Below are 22,793 nucleotides of genomic sequence, written 5' to 3'. Positions count from 1 at the left end.
ATGCTCCCTGGTTGCCCAGACACGCCATGCTCTTTTTCCATGTCCTCTAACTGGAATACTTTCTTTGACCCTCTCAGTTGGATCACTTGTAACTTATCATCAGATCTCAGCTTACATGTCAACTCCTCTCAGAAACCCTCCCTAGGGCGCCTGGGTGGCTCAGTTGGTTAAGCGACTGCCTTTAGCTCAGGTCATGATCCCAGGGTCCTGGGATCGAGTCCCGCATCGGGCTCACTGCTCTGCAGGGAGCCTGCTTCTCCCTCTCCCACTCCCCCTGCTTGTGTTCCCTCTCTCACTGTGTCTCTCTCTGTCAAATAAATAAATAAAATCTTTAAAAAAAAAAAAAAAAAAAAAAAAGAAACCCTCCCTAATCTTCCAGGCTCGGGTTAAGTGTTCGCAGAGGGACCAAACTGTATGCAATTGCCTCATTATATCAGTATCCCTACCAGTATGTGAATTCTGGGTGTCTCCATCTTGTTCATCATTATATCTGAACACCAAGTACTGTACTTACCATATGGCAGAGGCTTAGTAAATATATACTGAATGAATATTGTAAGAGGGAAGTGTGAAAGTAAGAAACATCCAGTTGTTTATCTAGCAGCCTAGAACACACAATGCCTGATAGACACAAGCGTTCCAGCCATTAGAAAAGTCCCCATTTTTCAATGGAACCCACTTTTGAAATGCCTCATGTAATGAATGCTAAAGATTATATCTGCACCACCAATAGCTCAAAGATAAAACCAGCAATCTCACAAAAATAGTCTCTATGACTCCGATAAAAAAACTCCAACAAACTCAAAATACAATTAAAACCAATAAACTCTATGTTCTGGTACATACAGTGTTCATCAATTATACCAAGGCTGGTAAAAATACAACTCCTAAAACTCAACCAAGCATATTAATACTGAGACAGGAATACTAGAAAACAGATTTAAGTATTGATATATTTTGGCCTCTAGAAAGATATCCTCGAATTCCTATACCTCGGAAGCATTTGCGTTTACACAGTTGTGTAACTTTTTACTTTGACCAGTATGTATCAGTTTCTCGGGGCTTAATCAGCTCAGGATGAGCTAATATATGTTGTCCTGCTTTGTACTTCAGTATGCTGGACTTCAAAAGTTCTCTTAACAATGTCTGTCAGGGGGCGCCTGGGTGGCTCAGTCATTAAGTGTCTGCCTTCGGCTCAGGTCATGATCCCAAGGTCCTGGGATCGAGCCCCACATCGGGCTCCCCGCTCTGCAGGGAGTCTGCTTCTCCCTCTCCCACTCCCTGCTGCTCCCCCTGCTTGTGCTCTCTCTGTCAACTAAATAAATAACATCTTTAAAAAAAACAGTGTCTGTCAGAACAGCAGGACCACGACACATAAGTCACATTACCGATATGATGAAGGTTTTCCTTGATGACCTCACATTCTATCGGCCACCTTGGAGCCTGCAGTAGCCCGCTGCTAGAGAAGGCAGCAAAGAGATCTCGGGGTTCTCGGAGACATGGGTTTACTTCGCCAAATTCATCATGAAGAAGTTGTCTGCTCTTAAGTGGTGAACCGAGCATGAGGGAATCTGCAGAGGGGAAGAGAATGAGTGAACGGCTTTCGTTTCCTCCGTGGGGTCTTTGCTGCTCGACTGTGACGACTAACTGGAAGCACTGTATTAGAATATGAGCCCAGGGGGCGCCTGGGTGGCTCAGTCGTTAAGCGCCTGCCTTAGGCTCAGGTCATGATTCCGGGGTCCTGGGATCGAGCCCCGCATCGGGCTCCCTGCTCGGCGGGAAGCCTGCTTCTCCCTCTCCCACTCCCCCTGCTTGTGTTCCCTCTCTAGCTCTCTCTCTCTCTGTCAAATAAGTGAATAAAATCTTTAAAAAAAAAAAAAAAAAGAATATGAGCCCAGGAGCACGATCCTAGACACGCGTCTCCTTCAAAAAGAAGAGTCAGTCCAGGACAATAGCATCAAAATTATGAAAAGTTGGGGCGCCTGGGTGGCTCAGTCGTTAAGCGTCTGTCTTCGGCCCAGGTCATGATCCCAGGGTCCTGGGATCGAGCCCCGCATCGGGCTCCCTGCTCAGCCGGGAGCCTGCTTCTCCCTCTCCCACTCCCCCTGCTTGTGTTCCCTCTCTCACTGTGTCTCTCTGTCAAATAAATAAATAAAATCTTTAAAAAAAATTACAAAAAGTTACATTAACATTCTGTGTAGTCTATTATTTAAATGTAAAGCTTGAAGAAAATTTTTTGTCTTTTACATCAAATTATGTCATAGTTTTGCTTAGAGAGAGGCAAAAGAGGAAACTTTCATTTCACCCATTAGCATTTTGGAGAAAAGTACCTAAGGCTTTATTAACTACAGTGAAACAATCTATAAATTAACTTTCAAGATCAAAAAACCGTGATTGGGAGAACAGAGAGACTAATGAAGAGGGGACCAAAGGGAGGGCAGAGGAGTGAGCAGGGCAGGAGAGAGAGATGAGTTCTTGGGAAACAGAATGAGAAAAAAGGGAGGAAAAGAGGCTTCCAGGGCAGAGAACAAGAAGGGAAATGAGAGGAAGAAAGAAAAGAAAGGAAAGGCAAAAAAAAAAAAAAGAAAGGAAAGGCGAAAGGGAGGAAAGGCGGAAGGGCCCTGGGTGTGGTGAGCGCCAGATCTGGCAGAGAGAGAAGTAAGTGAAGACACTTCCCGGAAAGCAGTTTGAGTTTTCAAGTCTGGAAGGACGCGGAATACCTCTGCTCACAGCATCTAACTGTCTGTGCACAGCTGAAGATAGACAGGTGGGCCCTAGAAAGAGGAAAGAGGAGGCTCAGTTTGTCCTAGGGATCTGTGACTTTCTTTTCTCTGCTCTCTTTCCCTGTCCCTTTCACCGCCTCCCCAACCCCCAGTTAGGGCCCCATTTTTCCTTTCCTTTTTTTTTTTTTTTTAAGATTTTGTTTATTTATTTGAGAGAGAGAGAGAAAGGGAGAGAGTGAGAGAGAGAGTGGGGGGTGGGGTGGGCAGAGGGAGAGGGAGACAAAGACTCCCTGCTAAGCAGAACCCTGGGATCATGACCTGAGCCAAAGGCAGACACTTAACCAACTGAGCCACCCAGGTGCCCTCTTTCCTTCTTTTTTTTTTTCTTTTAAGATTTTATTTATTTATTTATTTTAGAGAGAGAGAGAGAGAGTGTGCTGGGGGGGGGGGAGAGGAGCAAAGGGAGAGGGACAAGCTGACTCCACACTGAGGGCAGAGCCCAAGGCGGGGCTTGATCTCATGACCCTGAGAACATGACTTGAGCCAAAGTCAAGAGTCGGAGGCTCAACCAACTGAGCCACCCAGACACCTGTCTTTTCTTTAAAAAAACTTTTTTTGTTGTTTCTTTAAATTTCAGGGCCCTATTTTTTTTATCTCTTAATCTTTTTCCTAGATTAATGGGGGGAGGGGACAATAAACATTTGAAAAGATGGTAAAGCTGTTCAATCTCACTCATAAAGAACTAGAAACCGGTATGACAAGTAGATACTAATTTTTTACCTGACAGGAAAAACATTTATGTGTTTTCACATTCATCCTGGCACAGGTGTTAAGTAAACAGGTACTCTCAGAACCTGCTGGCAAGAAGGCAAACTGGTGGGGCACCTGGGTATCTCAGTCAATTAGGCCACTGACTCTTGATTTTGGCTCAGGTCATGATCTCAGAGGGTTGTGGGATCAGGATCCACGATCAGTGGCGAGTCTGTATAAGATTCTCTCTCTCCCACTGCCCCTCGTGCTCCTGCTCTCTCTCTCTCTAAAATAAATAAATAAATCTTTAAAAAAAAATACTTTGCTGGGGCGCCTGGGTGGCTCAGTCGGTTGAGTGTTGGACTCCTGATTTCAGCTCAGGTCATGATCTCAGGGTCCTGGGATCGAGCCCCACATCAGGCTCCATGCTGGGCATGCAGTCTGCTTGAGATTTTCTCTCTCCCTCTCCCTCTGCCCCTCCCCCTGCTCATGTTCTCTCTCTAAAATAAATAAAATCTTAAAAAAAAATGCTTTGCTACAAAGATGATGAAAAAATGTCTTCCTCATGCCAGTGATCAAAACAGGAATAAAAGAAGTCCTATCATCAATTACATGCTAAAACTCATTCATATTGTGTTACCTCTACCAGCAGATTTTGAATTTCATGGTGTTTATGATATTGAGGCTGGCAATTGTTTCTTATTATCTTGAGTAAATGGGGCAGGAGGAAATGGAAGGGAGCATCAGTAAATGGGGCAGGAGGAAATGGAAGGGGGCAATCATAAGCCATCCCACCAAGATGAGTTTCCTTTGCTCAACCCCTGCCTTTCTATTCCCTGCCAGGAGCTGTGGGACACAGAATGGAAGAGCCTTCAGGGCACTGGGGTGTGAGCAAACATCTATCTGAAAATGGAATTACTGCATTAAGGGTTATGCACTGTATTAAATTTCCCAAATATCGCCAAATTGCCTTCCTAAAATAGTCTACCTATTCACAGCCCTAACAGCAGTTAGGAGAGTGTTCCCCCATACCCTGACCTCTATGTACTAGGTGTAATTAAAAAAATTTTTTACCCAAATCCCATTAATTTAAAAAATGGTACCTTGACATTTTGATTTGTATCTTTAATTAAAGGTGAAATTGAACATCTTTTCATAAGCTTATTGATTGTGTACATTTTTTTAAATATTTATTTATTTTAGAGAGAGTGAGCTCCCATTCGTGCATATGCACGTGCAGAAGGGGCAGAGGGAGAGAATCCCAAGCTGACACCCCATCCAGCATGGAGCCTGTCTCAGGGCTCAATCCCATGACCCATGAAATCATGACGTGGGCTGAAACCAAGAGTCGGACACCGAACCAACTGAGCTACTGAGGCACCCTGACTGTGTTTGTTTTTATGAAAGGCTTGCTCATGTCTTTTGCCCATTTTTGTATTTGGTCATCTTTTACATATTGATTTTTTTTTTTTAAGATTTTATTTATTTATTTGACAGAGCGAGACACAGCGAGAGAGGGAACACAAGCAGGGGGAATAGAAGAGGGAGAAGCAGGCTTCAGGGAGCCCGATGCGGGGCTCGATCCCAGGACCCTGGGACCATGACCTGAGCCGAAGGCAGACGCTTAACGACTGAGCCACCCAGGCGCCCCTACATATTGATTAAGAGCTACTATGTTAAAGAAAGTAATCCTTTGACATATTTGTCACAATCTTTTTTTTAAGTTTGTTATTTTGCTTTATTAACGGTATTTTATGGCTTTTGGGTTTTGTGTCATTCAAAGGCTTAGAAAAAGGACACAAACAGATTTGCATATAAAAAAGAATAATGCTGTATGGAAAATGGATTGAAAGGGGTTAGCATGAAACAAGAGAAGAATTCAGGAGGCCAATTATTGAGGCTCTTTCAATAGTGAGAAATGATGGTAGCTTGAACTGGGATCAGGGAGGATATGGGGAAAAGTGAATTGATGTTTGGTTGGTTATGTAGTGAGGGAGAAATTCATCTGTACTCCTGCCCTTAGATTCCAGAAGGAACCTGTGAAATCCTTGTGAAAAATTATTTTTTGGGGGGTTGCATGGATGGCTCAGTTGGTTGAGCGTCCAACTCTGTTTCAGCTCAAATCATGATCTCAGAATTGTGGGATCGGGCCCTGCTTCAAACTCCAATCCCAGCAGGGAGTCTGCCTGTCCCTCTCCCTCTGCTCCTCCTCTCTCTCTCTGTCTTTAAATAACTAACTAATTAATTAATTAATTAAATTTTACAAAATTATTTTTGCTTAAGCTAGCTGAAATTCGTTTCCACCACTCTTCCATAAAGCGCCTTAACAAATATACCTGCCAAAACTGTGTAAAAATCATTGTGCTAGTCTTGACCACAGTGTTAACAAATTTTCCAAAAATTTGAAGAAAAGTAATCCAGAATGTATAGTATTTTAATTTAAACCTATAATCCAAAGTGGATCTAGATATAACCTTTTTGAGTGATGTCAGAAACTGGCCAAGGCTGTTCCTCTGGCTTTTGCCGTGTTAGGCCATGTTCTCCCGAATACCCCAAGGAGTGGCTCAAGGCAGTGAGATTTCTGGGGTTCACACCCACTGATCATTACTCACATAGTAGCTTCTCCTTTTGCAGCGGGTCTGGTATCACATCCTCTCTTTCCCCAAAAGAGCCACTCACCAGGTAGCGAGGATTCTTCTTCCAAACATGCTGGTGCGTGGCTGAGTTTGGTAAACTGCCTCTCTGAGCTACAAATACGCAATGTAATTAAAGGTGCTGGAAGGCCGGCTCATCACCTGTAACATCTAGGTCAATACCAAAACCACTGGTACTATCCAAACTGCCACTGCTTCTGTTACCACCCATCACCACCACAGGCCTTTACAATGAATATATCCCATTTTCCAAAGAACTTTCATATTCCAATTTCCGTGAGTGAAGCCTCATTTTCTCCACTTTACAGTGAGGAGAGACCTGAGAAGCAGCATGGTAGGGTGGAAAGAGAAAGGTGCCCAAAGCTGCTTTGTCTTGAGGGCTCTGTTGAATCTGGCAAACTGGAAATTCAGTTTTCAACAAATTAGAAATGACTTTAAAAATGAAATAGTAAGAAAATTTAATAAGGTTGATAGAAAATCAATATTGAAACTTAATTTTATTTCTAAATACCAGAACAAAGTTAGAAAATAAGAATATAAAGAGATACCATTTATGGTAACATAACAATATGAAGTTCCATGAAAAAAATATAAATCTTTACTGGGAGACATTAAGCAAGATCTATGTAAATGAAGAAATAGAGTATATTCATAGGTTGCAGAACACCCTCCCCAAATAAAAATAAAAAAGAGATTGCAAAACCCAGTATTGGAAAACTCTCATTTCTTGTGACATTTGATCTACAGATACAATGCAATCCCAATTTTTTAAACATCACAAGCTAATTGTAAAATTACATGGAAAAGGCAAGAATAGCCAAGACACTTCTGAAGAACACGATGGAGGACATGTCTTTCCAGATTATCAAGACTATTTTAATGCCATATAGTGTAATTAAGAAATATTGGTACAAGGATAGACAGACCCTTGTATACACAGGCACTCAAAAGAGGTGACATAGCAGATCAATGGGGAAAGGAAGTACTTTTCACTTCCCTTCATCTTTCCCTCATGGTGCTAGAAAAATCTGTCATTAATTTATCCAAATGTAAGTCTCCAGTTAATCTAACCATTTACTCCATGAAGGCAGGAAAGGTGATGCTCGGTAAGAATACGCTATTACCTTTAAAGTAGCCATAGTATTGAAGATGATGGTACATAAAATCTTCATAGGGATCAGGAAGAGCCTGTGAAAGGAAAAGCCCTATCGATTAGGAAAGTCCTTTCAAATAATACTGAACTCTTAACAAAAGGCACACAAGAATTGTTGCAAAGGACAACCGTTCTTGAGTTCCTGAGGACATCTGTAAACAAACCAAGTGAAAGACATTCACGCAAATTATTCTATCTTGGGGATCAAGATCTCCTGCCACAAAAAGGTGCCACCAGAATATGCCTTCTGATCTAGTAGTAGTGGATTTCTGTGGAGTTCCTGGAGAGGGGAGTGTACCCACCTCCTGCTTTAGCTCGGTTTCCAATGCTGGGAACATGTTACTTCTGCATGGTATGCTGAAGACAAGTCAGTGACACCGGCATCCGGCCACAACCCCTGCCCAGTTTCCAAAAGGGCAGCTGATTACACAGAAGCTAAAAAACCGGAGCAGGACAACTGAAAAAAAACTGCCGATTTCACCCCACCGTCCTCCACCTGCGCGGCTCTCACGCGACTTTAAGAAAACTTGTCTTGGGCGCCTGGGTGGCTCAGTTGGTTAAGCGACCGACTGCCTTCGGCTCAGGTCGTGGTCCTGGAGTCCCGGGATCGAGTCCCGCATCGGGCTCCCTGCTCGGCGGGGAGTCTGCTTCTCCCTCTGGCCCTCCCCCCTCTCATGTGCTCTCTCTCATTCTCTCTCTCTGAAATAAATAAATAAAATCTTAAAAAAACAAAAACAAAACAAAACTTGTCTCAGCGCTCCCTCTTCCCCGCCAATCCAGCCTCTCAAACATACAAGCACCTGGCTACTGGTTCCTACTCTGAGGCCCAGAGGAGGCACACCTGAGGAATGAGGGAGGGCGGCTTGTCTTCCAGTCTGGGCCTCCCGCGGCACCTGGACCCTTGGGGCTCCCATGCTTCCCTCTCGGAGGAGGGAGATGCCCACCACCAGGACGCAACAAGAAAGTGAAAGAAATGGGGATGGAGGGATCCAACGGAGTTGCCTCGGAGTAGATAAGAAAGGTCAGGGGCCCGGGAAGTGGGCCCTGAAAATGGAATTCAGGGGTTCAGGGCTTCCTGGTGCCGGGGAAGGTGAGGAGGGGTAGTTTCTCTGAAGAGTCGGAGAGGGAGCGTAGAGATTTCCTAGGAGGGCAGAGGGAAGGGTGCGATTCCCCTCCGCTCCCGGCCTGTCTGCGGCAGCAGGGGTGTGCGCCGCGCCTGCCGCGGCAGAGACGCCAAAGCGAGGCGGGAGGCCACCGCACTGCAGGGGACAGCGGCCGAGCCTCGCAGCAAGCAGAGAACACGCTCCCAGCGCTCGCCCGCCACCGCAGTCGGCTAGGGCCCCGGTAGCCTAGCAACCGCGAGGCGGAAACGGGAGGGCAGGGCGGCAGGACGCTTCCGGGGAGCGAGGCCCCGCCTCCCGGGCCGGGTGGGACCCTGGGAAATGTACCCGGGTGCGCCAGCCTCCGGTTTTTCAGACGCATTGCTCCTTTCATCCGATGTTGCAGCCCCGCTTCTGGGGCACCGAAATTGGATTGGTGAATACAATGCCAGTTAGTGGTCCTCAAAAATATTCTTAACTTCCTTAAGCATCCTATTCTTGGCTTGGGCTCAGGTCATGATCTCAGGCCCTGCCTTGGCTCGGGCTCCCCGAGGAGTGTGCTTAGGATTTTCTCTCCCTCTCCCCCTGCCCCTCCCTCCCTTTCGTGCTCTCTCTAAAATAAATGTTGGGACGCCTGGGTGGCTCAGTCGTTAAGCGTCTGCCCTTGGCTCAGGTCATGATCCCAGGGTCCTGGGATTGAGTCCCAAATAGGGTTCCTTGCTCGCTGGGAGCCTGCTTCTCCCTCTGCCTGCCACTCCCCCGCTTGTGCTCGCTCTGACAAAATCTTTTAAAAAAATAAATCTTAAAATTCCAAACTTCTTTGCCATTCCTTAGCTTTAGGTTAACTGTCAGGTGTTGGCTCAAAAGGAGCGGTTTCCCCTCTCCGACCTTGTATCTCACCACCCCATAGCTAGATTTGAAAAATTACAAGAAAACGGAAACCACACTTTTTGACCATCAAATTGTTAAGACTCTAAAGCGCTCCATTCTGTTAAGATGGTAACAAAGGGTGGCTCAGTCATTATCCCAGGGTCCTGGGATGGAGCCCCACATCCTGCTTATCCAGGAGCCTGCTTCTCCCTCTCCCACTGCATCTCCCCCCTCAGTGTTCTCTCTCGTTCACTCTAACAACAACAAAAAGATAGTGACAAAGGTACTGGTGCTCTGCAGCAATTCCTACAAGTCTAGAAAACGGCTAGACAGTTAAAGCAAAAGCTTTAATTGCTAGTTGGTATTTCTTCAAATTTGCTCTATGCAAATTACAAGAAAAAGTTTGTATACAAAATGTCACCCCAACCTACATAATGGGTAAATAAAATTCAACGCACTGGTATACAGGACATCGAGTAGGTAAAACTTCTCAATTACATGCAAATAAATAGATTGGAATAAAATTCAAACTATTAATTGTTATCTTTGGTTAGCTTTATATGAATGTAACCAAGGTAGAGATTACCTCTATAATCAGAGAAAAAAGCGATCTTCAAAACCACATCACATCATTTCCAGGATTTTAGGTCAAACATTAGCTAATATTATACAGTACAAGCTCCAAAATTTAAGTCATAGAACCTTCTGGTGCCAGAAACCTGTTTTTCTCACCCTGTCCCCACCCCCACTCTTACTCCCACTGACTCAAGATCCTGCCGCTCTTCTTTTTCCTGAGAGCTGTTCTTCAATGTTTACACATGCTTTACGCTGTGTTTGGTAAGAAAAAACAATTAAGACTGGCCTTAAAACAAGTCTTGATGACACAATCATGAAATAACAGCCTTAGAAGAGCAAAAGGATAACCAATCAGAAGTATAAAAAAAGCTTTATTAGAGCATATATACAAATTTACAAGGCCAGAAACTGGAGAAATACAAACAGCTTTAAAACACAATTTGCCGTTTCTTCAGTTTAAAGTGACTTTTACCTGATTGTGATACAACAGAAAGTACAGAACAGTAAACTGCTTTTTAAATACTGGAATTTTATGGAGAGTACATTCACATAAAAGGAAGGTGAATTTTGGAACAAAGTTAAGACAATGGAGACACATTAATACATACAGTGGCTCTTGTTGTATTTCCTGCCACACAGATGAGGGGAAATCCTCAAACTTAAAGATAGGATCACCTGCTGCTGCCGGTACTGAAATTTGAATCCGCCACTAGTGTGTGAAATGACTGAGCTACCAGTTCTAGGTGTGAGAAAGAGCTCTCCAGAGTGTGTGGTCATCTGTCAGCACAAGGGAAACGCCTCACTATACCTCAGCACTTGAGGGATGGCAGGCTGGAAGAGGTCAGATTCCGATAATCCCAGTTAAGCAAAACAGAATACAGAGCTGCCTTCTTAATTGCACTTGTTCTGGAGTAGAAGTTAATGAGAGAGAGCCGCACTAGGAACTAGGTGAGCCTCTATGAGACGGAAAATCCTTCACTTTTTGTCAGTGAGTCCTCTGCTGATGTATCACACTCCTGAATCACATGTTCCAGATCAATGAGGTTAATGTACCTGATATGCTGAGCTTGCCAGTGTGAGAATAAAGGCAGCCACGTCAAAGCACTCGGTCAACCTCACCCTTCAGCAAAACAAAAATTACATTTCACAAATGTGAAAACGCTGTACGTGTGTATGCTTTTGCCCAGGAAATTCATATGCTCTCCCTCATAACATTTATAGTTTATTGACAACAGTAAAACTGGTGAAGACTCTGAACTGAACGCCAAGAAGAAAAAAATCAGTAATAAAAAACCCCCCGCCCCCCCCACAAAACTATGTGTTTGGAGCCATTTTCCTCCTCTTCAGTCTTGCTCGCCAATCCTCAGGAAGCGCTTCAAAATTAGCATTCCTCTCTGCCATGCCACTGTGAAAACAACACACAGATTACTTCACTGGGAAGAAAAAGGAGGAAACTGTTCACAAAAACCAGTACCTGACACTGAAACTCTCATCTTTGTTCATGAATGTACTTCAGAAAGTTTCTCAACTACCAATATACTCATCAAATTTCTTAATTCTGATGCATCAACCAAAGACACACACGCTCTCTCTACAGTTGTATGAACACGTAAATGCATATTTTCTTTTATCTATCTCCTGTAACCATTAAAGCCACACTGAAGGAGTAAAATTCTTTTTTTTTTTTTAATTTATTTATTTGAGAGAGACAAATAGTGACAGAGAGAGAGAGAGAGCACGCACAGCAGGGAGAGCAGCAGAGGGAGAGGGAGAAGCAGGCTCCCTGCGGAGCAGAGAGCCCGACGCGACGCGGGGCTCTATCCCAGGACCCTGGTATCATGACCTGAGCCAAAGGCAGACACTTAACCCACTGAGCCACCCAGGTGTCCCAGGAATACGACAATTCTTGTGAAAGTTTATCTTAGTCCCAAAGAGTTCCAATTCTTTAGGAAAGGTATATTTTAGCCCTCAATTTACTGTCAGGAAGCTTTGGTTTTTGAAATTCTCTTTTGAACAGTTCTATTTGTACGGACTGATACCTCATGGCTTATTCAATTATTTTCAAGATAGATTAAGCTCAGATTCTATCTTACAATAACTAGAATGGATGCATTGGACCCTTTTATAAATCTAAAATAATCTAATTACAGAATCTTTGTGATTTCCCCACCTATCATCTTGAAATAGTCTGCTATTTAATTATAGGAATTAATCATTACTCAATTCCCAGCAATACTAAATAAGACAAAAAAAATAATAAGAAAACCGAATAATGGAATCACCCACAAGGATGAGGCAAAAGTGCAATACAACTGTCACTAACAGTACCCCTCAGTTTTCTTATTGTGCTGCCCCAAATATAGAGTATACAACGGGACGCCTGGGTGGCTCAGTCGGTTAAGTGTCTGCCTTCGGCTCAGGTCATGATCCCAGGGTCCTGGGATCGAGTCCCGCATTGGGCTCCCTGTTCCACGGGGAGCCTGCTTCTCCCTCTGCCTCTGCCTCTCTCTCTCTCTCATGAATAAATAAATAAAATCTTTAAAAAAAAAAAAAAAGAGTATACAACCTTTCAAGGTAGTAAAAAAGTCTGGAGGCAACATCTTCATAGTCCCCTCCCACCCCAATATTATTATTACTATTTTTTAAGTAAGCTCTATGCCCACCGTGGGGTTGAACTCACAACCCCAAGATCAAGAGTTGCATGCTATAGCAACTGAGCCAGCCAGGTGCCCCCACCCCGCAAATATTAGACAAGCCAGAAGATAAATGCAAACAGACAGTGGCATTGTACATTCTAATTATGATGGTAGAACTCACTGGGTAAGTAAAATTTCAGACTATGGGTATTAAGAGGACCATATCCTAGAAGAATTTTCTCAAATTTGAGATTGATAAGAGTATATTTCTTTTTTTTAATTAAAGATCTTACTTATTTGACAGAAATACAGGGAGAGAGGGAACACAAGCAGGGAGAGTGGGCGAGCGAGAAGCAGGCTTCCCACTGAGCAGGGAGCCCAATGCGGGGCTCGATCCCAGGACCCCGGGATCATGACCTGAGCCGAAGGCAGACGCTTAACGACTGAGCCACCCAGGCGCCCCTTGAGTACCCATTTTTTTATTTATTTGACAGAGAGAGACACAGCAAGAGAGGGAACATAAGCAGGGGGAGTGGGAGAAGCAGGCTTCCCACCGAGCAGGGAGCCCGATGCAGGGCTCGATCCCAGGACCCTGGGATCATGACCTGAGCCGAAGGCAGACGCTTAACGACTGAGCCACCCAGGTGCCCCTCACCTCTTTCTTCTGAATGCCAAAGCTAATTAGCCTCCCTGACAAAGCAGCACTGCAACACATTTCCCAAGCTGTCAGGCTCAAGTCTGTGGTTTTCCAGTCCAGTGCTTGTCAGGCTTCACTGCACATGAGAGCTTTAAAAATTCTAATGCCCAGGCCATAACCTAGAACCATTAAATCAGAATTGGGGGAGGAATGGAGTCCAAGCAGCTTTTAAAGATCCTTTAGTGGTTCCCATGTGCAGCAACACTGATGCCAATCTAGTCCGTCCCCCTATTTTATTTTTTATTTTATTTTTTTAAATCTTTTTTTTTTTTTTAAAGATTTTATTTTTTTATTTGAGAGAGAGAGAGAGAGCACATGAGAGGGGGGAGGGTCAGAGGGAGAAGCAGACTCCCTGCCAAGCAGGGAGCCCGATGCGGGACTCGATCCTGGGACTCCAGGATCATGACCTGAGCCGAAGGCAGCCACTTAACCGACTGAGCCACCCAGGCGCCCCCGTCCCCCTATTTTATTTATTTATTTGACAGAGATAGAGACAGTGAGAGAAGGAACACAAGCAGGGGGAGAGGGAAAGGGAGAAGGAGGCTTCCCGCAGAGCAGGGAGCCTGATGCGGGGCTCGATCCCAGGACCCTGGCATCATGACCTGAGCCGAAGGCAGAAGCTTAATGACTTAGCCACCCAGGTGCCCCGGAAGAGTGTATTTCTAAGAACAAAATTTCTAAGAATTAAAAAGGAACAACATCGGCGGGGCAGTGGCTCAGTTGGTTAAGTGGCTGCCTTCAGCCCAGGTCATGATCCCAGGTCCTGGGATTGAGCCTTGCATTGGGCTCCTTGCTCAGCGGGAAGCCTGCTTCTCCCTCTCCCTCTGCCTGCCGCTCTCCCTGCTTGTGCTCTTCTCTCTCTAATAAATAAATCTTAAAAAAAAAAAAAGGAACATCATCACCCTATTATTTTGTAATGATAACCGGGACTATCTCATTTCCCTAAAATGACACGTGATAGGAATCTTCCAGGTTTTATGATGCTGTATGCTACAATTTATTTCATAGGGTTCTGAAGTAGACAAATGCTAAAAGCAGGTATGTAATAACTGGAGAAATGGACATTTTAGAAACAAAAAAATTTCCTTATAATGACCATTCCAATTGGTATTTATATATCTAAAAATAAAAATGTTTTGAATTATGAAACAAAAGATGGTGATCCTCTCCCAAATGTTTTCATTGATGTTGCAAGTGTGAGAACCAGAAGTAATGATAAGCTGGAACCTATCCGAGACGGATGTGAAATACAGTAGCACTACTTATGAGTATGTTGCTCAGAGTTTACTCTATATACCTTCAAAACCAGGAAAAAAAAAATATTTGAGTTAATTATGTTTACAAATTCTTAGCAGAATCTCTTATGGAGTTTTCTCCCCTTCCCTTTTTAAGTAATCTCTGCAACGCAACATGAATTCACAACCCCAAGATCAAGAGTCCCATTCTCCACGGACTGAGTCAGCCGCCCTCCTTTTAACTTAAATTATTGTAAAATAATTTTTAAAAAAACTGTAAAAGGGTCTATTAGATCTACATGGTAAAAGGGACATCTGTTTTTCCTGGTATGCTCAGAGTTAAAAACACTCCTTTACTTAAGAGAAACAATTTGAAGGATAAAGTGTTAAAACTCTGGTATTTCTAATTTTGAAAAAGGGTAAATCGTAATTTTTACAGGGAAATAAACATTACTGTGAGTTATAAACCTTTCGATACATTTGTAAAAAAAAAAAAAAAAAACACCAAACATTAAGGACTGTGATTCAAAGACTATGACAAGTGTCTGAAGCCACCAGCACAACCCACTCATCTGCAGTCTCTCTGTACCTGACCAGCTGCTGCTGCTTCCACTCTTCGATTCGCTTCTGTGTGGTTGATTCCCGGTCCTCTTCACTGGAACTAGAGTTCTCCTCTTCATCTAACTCACGCTGGATACTCTGCCACTTCTTTACCAGAGATGGCATTTTGGTTTTACTCTTCTTTGTCTAGGGCAAAGGTTAAAGGTCAGGAAGAAGATAATACATAAAACATGGAAATGAGAGCCACCTAAGATCAAGATCCCTTCTTAGTTCTAAGGAATAAGGGGACTTTAAAACCAAAGGGACAGAAACACAGAAAATAAATACCATTGTAAGTTCCTGCCAAAAATTTCTACCAACTATGCACCTAATGCTTGGTTGAAAATCTAAAAACTGTAAAAAAGAAAAAAAAAATCTAAAACTTTAAACATATTTTTATTAAATCGGGTCAGAAAAATTTCCTTTAGCGTCATTATTCTATGGAATTCAAAACTGTTGCCCTTAGCTCAGCTCAGAATTACAGTGTTGCCTTTGGCAAGTTTTAAATAGATGCCGTGTTCACATCAAGTATGGATGCCATGTTCACATCAAGTGAAAAATAGAACTGAGAAATAAATGGCCAGCTTTTCTGTAAAGAGCAACATAGTCAATGGCAACAAAATATAAAAAATGCAAGGAGATATAACATCAAAATATTAGTAAGATTAGTTCTAAGAGAAGATTTTATTTTTATTCTTTTGGCTCTTCTTCATTTTCTAAATTATCTATAATATGTACTATCATAGTAAAAAAAAATATGCTGGTGATACTTAGAAAAGTAGAACTATGTATGTCCAACATGGTTTGCTCTGTTATTACCCTCAGGCCTCTGTTCAAAGGCACTCTAGCTAAGAGGCTTTCCCTGACCACCCTATCTGAAACAGCACCACCTCCCAAAGACTACTTTTTGTCCTCTAACACTGATTGTTTTGCCTCACTGCATTTTTTTTTTTTTAAAGCACCAAACATGCACATACTTGCCTATTTGTCTCCCCATTCCCCCTTCTTCTCCAGCCCTCCGGAAGGGAATCTCCACAAAAACAGGATTTGTTTGTCTGACTCACTATTGGATCCCAAGCTTCTAAGGAGAATGCCTGACAAATCGTATGCATTAGAAATATTTTATCCCCTGTATTTTTTTTTTAAGATTTTATTTATTTATTTGAGAGAGAGAGAGACTGAGAGAGAGAGAGCACATGAGAGGGGGGGAGGGTTGGGAGGGTCAGAGGGAGAAGCAGACTCCCTGCCGAGCAGGGAGCCCGATGCGGGACTCAATCCAGGGACTCCAGGATCATGACCCGAGCCGAAGGCAGTCGCTCAACCAACTGAGCCACCCAGGCGCCCTTTATCCCCTGTATTTTGAAGACCAGCAGAACTGTGTGTTTGAAGACCCGACCAGGTCACACACCATAAGCACGACAAGCAGGCACGCGAGTGGTCAGGTGTGATTAACTGCAGCTGTGCTCACCTCGGACTGGGTATGGGGGCCCAACCTATTCTTCCTGCCTGCACGTGAGAGACATTTCTTAAGCCTTCAAAAATCTGAGAAAATAAGTTTCATATTTTTAGTCTTTCTTCTGTTACTTATCTCCCTAACTCGATACCCTACTTTGACTGTAATTCAGAGTTTTTAACCTTCTGGGGAAATGAGGGCCCATGTGTTGTGCTTACACCGTTAGCTCCACACACCTTCCCACGATCTAGTCTGTCATTTCACCTGTGGTACAGCCTCACACACTACATACACAGCCTTCCAGCAACCAAAACAGACCATTCTGGCTTAGCATGGAACCAACTGAATAAAAAGTAACACGAAGTAATAACGGTCACATGTGCACAGAGGGCTCACCGAGGTATAACCTTTCACTGAACACTGGCAAATGTGATTAAAAAACAAAGCTCTGGGTAGTCACTATGGCTTCATTTTGACTTCTATTGGGATTTGTGAAAAAAAATTTTCTATCACATTTGATTCCTATCAGTCATGGGAAAATTAGTTATGTTTTAGAAGTTATTTATTGCCAATCACATTCAAAACCATGGATATAGAGTTGCACTGGCTGTTATGCACGTTTTCACAGGGGAACACTGCAGTCAGAGGAATAAAGACCGGATGGTTAGTACTTATTTTCTAGTAAGCTGCACACAAAACCTTCAGCAAAAAGACTGAAAACATGTATTTCAAATATTCCTGAACACGAGGCATTAAGTATATGAGTTTATATTCTTTTTTTTTTTTTTTTAAAGATTTTATTTATTTATTTGACAGACAGTGAGAGAGGGAACACAAGCGGGGGAGAGGGAGCAGCAGGCTTCCCACAGAGCAGGGAGCCCGATGTGCGGCTTGATCCCGGGACCCTGGGATCATGACCTGAGCCGAAGGCAGACGGTTAACTGACTGAGCCACCCGGCGCCCTCTTTCCTTTTTTTTTTTTTAATTTTATTTATTTATTTTAGAGAGAGTGTGTGTGGTGTGGGGGGAGGAGCAGAGGAAGAGGGACAAGCAGACTCCACGCTGAGGGCAGAGCCCAAGGCAGGGCTTGAGCTCATGACCCTGAGATCATGACCTGAGCCGAAATCAAGAGTCGGCGGTTTAACCAACTGAGCCACCCAGGCCCCCTTTCTTTTCTTTTTAAGTAGGCTCCATGCCCAGCATGGAGCCCAATGTGGGGCTTGAACTCATAACCCTGAGATCAAGACCTGAGCTGAGAGTAAGAGTTGGACACTTAACCAACTAAGCCACCCAGGTGCCCCTATTTTTTTTTAAAGATTTTGTTTATTTTATTATTTTTTTAAACAATTTTTAAAAAGATTCTATTCATTTATTTGACAGAGAGAGACACAGCGAGAGCAGGAACAGCAGCAAGGGGCGTGGGGGAGGGAGAAGCAGGCTTCCCGCCAAGCAGGGAGCCCAATGCGGGGCTCAATCCCAGGACCCTGGGATCATGACCTGAGCCAAAAGCAGATGCTTAACGACTGAGCCACCCAGGCGCCCCTATTTATTTATTTTAGAGAGAGAGAGAGAGCACACGCATGGGGGGAGGGGCAGAGGGAGAGGAGGGAGAATCCCAAGCAGAGCACGAAGCCCCATGTGGGGCTCGATCTCATGACACTGAGATCATGACCTGAGCCGAAACAGAGTCAGACACAAGTGACTGAACCACTCAGGCATCCCTATTTTATATTCTTTTAAAATGGCCTGTATACAACACAGAGATAGGCCATCATTTGTTTTAATATCAAGTATGTAAAAATGATGTATTACCAAGTTAGAATTCTGGATTTTCCAAACTATAAGACCATAAAAGCATGACTGGTTAAAAAATTACTTACTGCATGAAAAGACGAGGAAGCAATGATCTCTGGCGGGCTGGAAGAACAATGTCAAGGAAGGCTTTGTAAAAGAAATGATTCCCAAGAACTGGCTGTCCTAACATTTAACTGTGTAAAGAACAACAGTATCGGGACTGGTGGACAAAGTAAAGAAATGGAGGTGGTAAACAGTATTCTGACTCAGGAGAACTGTGTATACTTTGGTATAGAGCTTGATATTAGTCTGGTTTACACATTATCTTAATTGTTATTATTGACTTCTATGATATTTGCTTCATTTCCAGGTAATTTCTGAAACCATGGTACCAACTTGGACAAGTGGTTTAACCTGGAAACATTGTCTATTTGGTGTGGATGCATAACCCATTCAAGAAGATTCCTTGAAACACGGTAAGGCAAATGAATTTGCCCTGTTGACCCCCAGGACAAAAGATTACAGTTGAGGCAGAAGATGAAGTGCTAACACAGAGGAGAAAGGCTGATGAGAAAGTTTTTCTGGGTGATCAGGACATTCAGAAGTGCCCATGAGTGTGACATGACATCAGAATGATGGCAGACTATGAAGCTCCAGGCCCTGTTTCCTCACAGAAACATTACTGTGAACAAATACAGACTGACTAAAATGACTTTATGGGAACTCTGAAAATGAGCTGAAGAGCTACAGCAATCAAGAGAACACTCAATCAAGAAGCCACACTTGGGGTGTGGCTCAGTAGGTAGAGGATGAGACTTTTGATCTCGGAATTCTAAGTTTGAGCCCCACAATGGGTGTAGAGATTATGTAAAAATAAAATCTTGGAAAAAAAAAAAATAGTAGCCCCACTCAAAACAGCAGGAAATTTTGTGGCATGTCTGCTTGCCCTTGCACTACCCTCTCCCACGTGGTTGGGGTGAAACAGCCAATTCTCAGTTCCCTCCTTCAGGAGGGAAGGAAAAGGGTGAAATGTTCTACCCTGTCTGTGGCGGCCTGAAGGACTGGTTTCTGTATAATGCCTAACTTGGAGCTCAAGCAGGAATGGCAGTATGTTTTGGATCTCAGGTTGGAAGCCATGAAAGGCAATGGCAGGCACTGTGGCATGTGAAAACCATAGGGAAACTGCAGTCATGTGGATACCTGGGAGCAAGAAATTATGGGCAGAGGAATACTATACAGCATGTAAGGCTCCTAGGAAAAAAGCAGGTGTGAGACTCAGCAAAATTAAAATTGAATGTATACAGGGGAATGGGAAAAAAAAAAAAAAAAAAGCACAAATCCAAGGAATACAAATGCCCAGAAAAAGCCCAAGTAAAGATCCTGAGCCTTCATGCGGGGCTCATTAATGAAGCTCTTTCCACAAATACAGCCCGGCTGCAAAGACTGGGAGAGAGTTGTTTTCTCAAATGCCTAATTTTCAACAAAGAAAAAAAAAAACCCTACAAAATACACAAAGAAACTGGGAAACACACCCATTCAAAGGAAAAAAAAAATCTCTAGAAACCAACCATAAACACATGCTGAAAACATACTAGATAAAGACTTTAAAACAGTTGTCTTTTTTTTTTTTTTTTTTTAAAAGATTTTATTTATTTATTTGACAGAGAGAGACAGCGAGAGCAGGAACACAAGCAGGGGGAGTGGGAGAGGGAGAAGCAGGCTTCTCGCCGAGCAGGGAGCCCACTGTGGGGCTCCATCCCAGGACCCTGGGATCATGACCTGAGCTGATGGCAGACGCTTAACTGACTGAGCCACCCAGACAGCCCTAAAACAGTTGTCTTAAATGTGCTCAAGGAAAATATCAGCAAAGAACTAATGGAAATCAGGAAAATTATACATGAACAAGATGAGATTAACAAAGAGATAGAAATAAAAAAATCCAAACCAGATAGAAATTCTGAAGTTGAAAAATGTGAACTGAAAAATTCATTAGCTCAACAGCAGACTGATAGGTAGAAGAAAGGATCAGTGAAATTCATGGTAGGTCATTTGAAATTACTGAGTCTGCAGAGGAAAAAGAATGAAGCAAAATGAACAAGGTCTAAGTGACTTATAATACACCATTAAGTGGACCAATATATGCATTATGGGAGTCCCAGGAGGCTGGAAAGAAAAGAGCAGAGCTTATTTTAAGAATAGCCATGGGGTGACTAGGTGGCTCAGTCACTTAAGCGTCTGACTCTTGGTATCAACTCATGTCTTGATCTCAGGGTCACAAGTTCAAGTCCTGTTCTGGACTCCAAGCTGGGTGTGGAGACTACTTCAAAAAGGCGGGGCGCGCCTGGGTGGCTCAGTCGTAAGCGTCTGCCTTCGGTTCAGGTCATGATCCCAGGGTCCCGGGATCGAGCCCTGCATCGGGCTCCCTGCTCAGGGGAGACTGCTTCTCCCTCTCCACCTGCCTGCTGTGCTCTCTGTCAAATAAATAAAATCTTTAAAAATATATATTTAAAAAATTTTTTTAAAATAAAAAGAGAAAGAAATAGCCAAAAAATCTCCAAGTTTAAGGAAGACATGGATATACATATCCAAGAGGCCTAACAAACTCCATGTAGGATCAAAAGACCACACTGTGACATAACTTGTCAAAAACCAAAGAGAGGGGCGTCTGGATGACTCAGTCATTAAGCGTCTGCCTTCGGCTCAGGTCATAATCCCAGGGTCCTGGGATCGAGCCCCGCCATCGGGCTCCCTGCTCCGCGGGAAGCCTGCTTCTCCCTCTCCCACTCCCCCTGCTTGTGTTCCCTCTCTGGCTGTGTCTCTCTCTGTCAAATAAATAAAATCTTAAAAAAAAAAAAAAAAAAGCCAAAGAGCATCTACAAAGCAGGAAAAAAAAGTGACTTGTCATGTAAGGGATCCTCAGTAAGATTATCAGAGGATTTCTGGCAGAAATGGCATAGGCCAAAAGACACAAGGATGATGTATTTAAAGTTGTTAAAGTTAAAAGAAAAGAAAAAATAAAAGAGCCGATTGAGAATTCTATACCAGGCAACATTCTCCTTCAAAAATGAGGAAAAAATTAAGATGTTCCCAAATAAACAAAAGCTGAGGGAGTTCATTACTGCCTGATTTGCCTTATTAGAAATGCTTAAGGGAACGGAGTCCTTCAAGTTGAAATGAAAAGATGCTAGAAAGTAACTTGTCATACAAAAATATAAAGTTCTCTGGTAAAGGAAATACATGGACAAATATAAAAACCAGTAAAATTATGATTTTGGTTTGTAACTCTACTTATTCTCCTACAGAATTTAAAAGACAAAAGCGTACAAATAATTATAAATCTATATTAATGGGTACAAAATATATAAAGATGTAATTTATAACACCAATAATGGAGTGGGGTGCAGCTGTATAGCTTTTGTCTGCAATGGAGTGTATCAGTTTAAAACAGAGTATTATAACTTTAGCACATTATATATAATACCCACATAATCACAAAGAAATATGCATAAAATATATGCAAAAAGATATGACAAGGGAATCAAAATGTGTCACTGAAAAAATTCAACTAAACACAAAAGGCAGCAGTAAGGGAAGAAATGAGAACAAAAAAAGCCTTTTAAGATATACAGAAAACAAGCAACAAAATGGTAACAGTAAGTCCTTCCATATTAGTAACTACTGATAATAAATTTAGTAATTTACTGATATAAATGAAACTCTCCAATTAAAAGTCGTATACTGCCAGAATGGATAATAAATAAATAAAATCGTGGGGCGCCTAGGTGGCTCAGTCAGTTAACGTCGTGACCTAAAGGCAGATGTTTAACCGACTGAGTCACCCAGGCGCTCTAAAAATTTTTTTTAAATAGAAACTTAGGCAGATTTACTATACCTTATCTTTCTTTCCTTTTTTGGTCTTCTCAGGTGGTGGCATTTTAGGAGCTGGTGGTGGTGGTGGAGGAGGAGGAGGAGGAGGTGGTGGTGGTGGTTCAATAATGGCAGTGGTAGGCACAGCACCTCGGGCCTGGACTGGCTGCAATGTGGGAGCAGTCACTGCCATTGGGACAGAACATTCAGCATAGCTCATAATTGCAGGAGCTGAGGCCAGTCCTAGGTAATTTGACTGTAGGCTCATTCCTCTAGCTTGATGACCCATTCCTGTTGCTGGATGGCTAACCGATACTGCCTGGTGTCCAATCCCTGCAGACTGGTGTCCAATCCCTGCTGCCTGGTGACCTAACATGGAAAACATAAAGTGAAACTGTAAGAAGGACCTTGTGAGGGGCACCTGGGTGGCTCAGTCGTTAAGCGTCTGCCTTCGGCTCAGGTCATGACCCCAGGGTCCCGGGATCGAGCCCCGCATTGGGCTCCCTGCTCGGCGGGAAGCCTGCTTCTCCCTCTCCCATTCCCCCTGCTTGTGTTCCCTCTCTTGCTGTGTCTGTCAAATAAATAAAATCTTAAAAAAAAAAAAAAAAAAAAAGGACCTTATGACAAAGCAAAAACAAGGAAAAGACGGAAAAGAGACATGGGGGTTAGATCACTTACAAAATGT

The 22,793-nt window shown here is 43.1% G+C and overlaps 2 protein-coding genes across 20 annotated transcripts in view; both read right to left on the bottom strand.

Moving 5' to 3' along the window:
- AGBL2 (AGBL carboxypeptidase 2) overlaps positions 1-8,962 on the bottom strand; it is a 43,807-nt gene extending 34,845 nt beyond the window's left edge. For 2 of the 9 annotated variants that reach the window (XR_010406868.1, XR_010406869.1), the window contains exons 1-6: positions 8,122-8,962; positions 7,583-7,715; positions 7,252-7,315; positions 6,086-6,220; positions 2,721-2,774; positions 1,389-1,571 (exon numbers count right to left, since the gene is read on the bottom strand). Coding sequence is in view for 7 of the 9 variants with exons in the window: in XM_064576436.1 (XP_064432506.1) it covers positions 1,389-1,571; positions 2,721-2,774; positions 6,086-6,220; positions 7,252-7,315; positions 7,583-7,618 (472 nt within the window). In the remaining 2 variants the exon portion in view is untranslated. Of the gene's footprint in view, positions 1-1,388; positions 1,572-2,720; positions 2,775-6,085; positions 7,232-7,251; positions 7,316-7,582; positions 7,716-8,121 lie in introns of those variants that run through there. The other 7 variants (XM_045893667.3, XM_064576437.1, XM_064576436.1 and 4 more) reach the window with 6 other exon arrangements.
- A 1,215-nt stretch (positions 8,963-10,177) lies between these two features.
- Positions 10,178-22,793, bottom strand: part of FNBP4 (formin binding protein 4) — a 37,181-nt gene continuing 24,565 nt past the window's right edge. For 4 of the 11 annotated variants that reach the window (XM_064576426.1, XM_064576428.1, XM_064576427.1 and 1 more), the window contains 4 exons: positions 22,134-22,477; positions 15,972-16,088; positions 14,984-15,141; positions 10,178-11,231 (listed from right to left, as the gene is read on the bottom strand). In XM_064576426.1, coding sequence (XP_064432496.1) covers positions 11,141-11,231; positions 14,984-15,141; positions 15,972-16,088; positions 22,134-22,477 — 710 coding nt within the window. In that variant the 3' untranslated portion in view covers positions 10,178-11,140. Of the gene's footprint in view, positions 11,232-14,983; positions 15,142-15,971; positions 16,089-18,327; positions 18,365-22,133; positions 22,478-22,793 lie in introns of those variants that run through there. The other 7 variants (XM_064576429.1, XM_045893665.3, XR_010406867.1 and 4 more) reach the window with 6 other exon arrangements.

This window comes from Mirounga angustirostris, unplaced genomic scaffold, assembly GCF_029215605.1.
Source record: "Mirounga angustirostris isolate CCGP_5_RB_7025 unplaced genomic scaffold, mMirAng1.0.hap1 SCAF_13, whole genome shotgun sequence".
Lineage (NCBI taxonomy): Eukaryota > Metazoa > Chordata > Mammalia > Carnivora > Phocidae > Mirounga > Mirounga angustirostris.
The sequence above is the reverse complement of the archived record's forward strand: the minus strand, read 5'-3'. Positions and strand labels throughout refer to the sequence as shown.